General features: G+C 38.6%; 1 protein-coding gene across 1 annotated transcript in view; it reads left to right on the forward strand.

Annotated features, from left to right (window-relative positions):
* Positions 1-694, forward strand: part of LOC119594634 (meiosis-specific nuclear structural protein 1-like) — a gene marked incomplete in the record, with an annotated part of 17,619 nt that overhangs the window by 1,441 nt on the left and 15,484 nt on the right. The window contains 1 exon segment of the mRNA XM_037943683.1: positions 550-673. Within this exon segment, the coding sequence (XP_037799611.1) occupies positions 550-673 (124 nt within the window).

Consider the following 694-nt stretch of genomic DNA (forward strand, 5'->3'; position numbering starts at 1 on the left):
AAATATTCAAATTAGGGTATATGATTGTATAAAACTCACACTTAGATAGGGAAAATCTAAGGATACTGTCTAAAATGAGGAAATAACTGCACTCTGTGATAAACTTAACAAAGAATAACATCAGTAATGAAGAAAATGGGTTGTTACAAATGCTGAGCAGAAATTAATTCCAGCCGCACTGTGAACAACTGCATTAAATGCCTTTGGACAATGTCACAAGCATCCATGCACTTTTTTTTTAAAGACACCATACTTTTAGTTCATTTCTCTTTCAAATATGGGAAATCTATTTTTTGTGATTGTGTTTCTTACCGTCTGTCCCTTTTTTTCCTGTCTTCCCTGCCACACTTTTTTTTTTTTATCTCTCCTTTTCTTTCTTCCCTCACTCTCCCTGATTGCCTTTCTTCCGTGCCTCCTTCCAACTCTTTCCTTTACTCCTCCCTTTCTTCTTTAGAGATCTTCTAAGATCTCAGACTTTTTTTCTATACTTCTCTCAACATAACTTTCCCCTTTCCTGTGGCCTTGGAATAACACCCACTGTATTTTCAGGCGTCAGATTCTGACATCAAGTCCGGAGCTAAGAGCACTAGAGTCTCAGTTGCAAGCTTGTGCCCTCAAGCGAGATAACTTTGCGGCCGTCGCTGTGAGGGAAGCAGAAAAGAAAGTGGCCCAGGTACTTCTTATTTGCTTAAAT

This window comes from Penaeus monodon, chromosome 34 (assembly GCF_015228065.2).
Source record: "Penaeus monodon isolate SGIC_2016 chromosome 34, NSTDA_Pmon_1, whole genome shotgun sequence".
NCBI classification, from domain to species: domain Eukaryota; kingdom Metazoa; phylum Arthropoda; class Malacostraca; order Decapoda; family Penaeidae; genus Penaeus; species Penaeus monodon.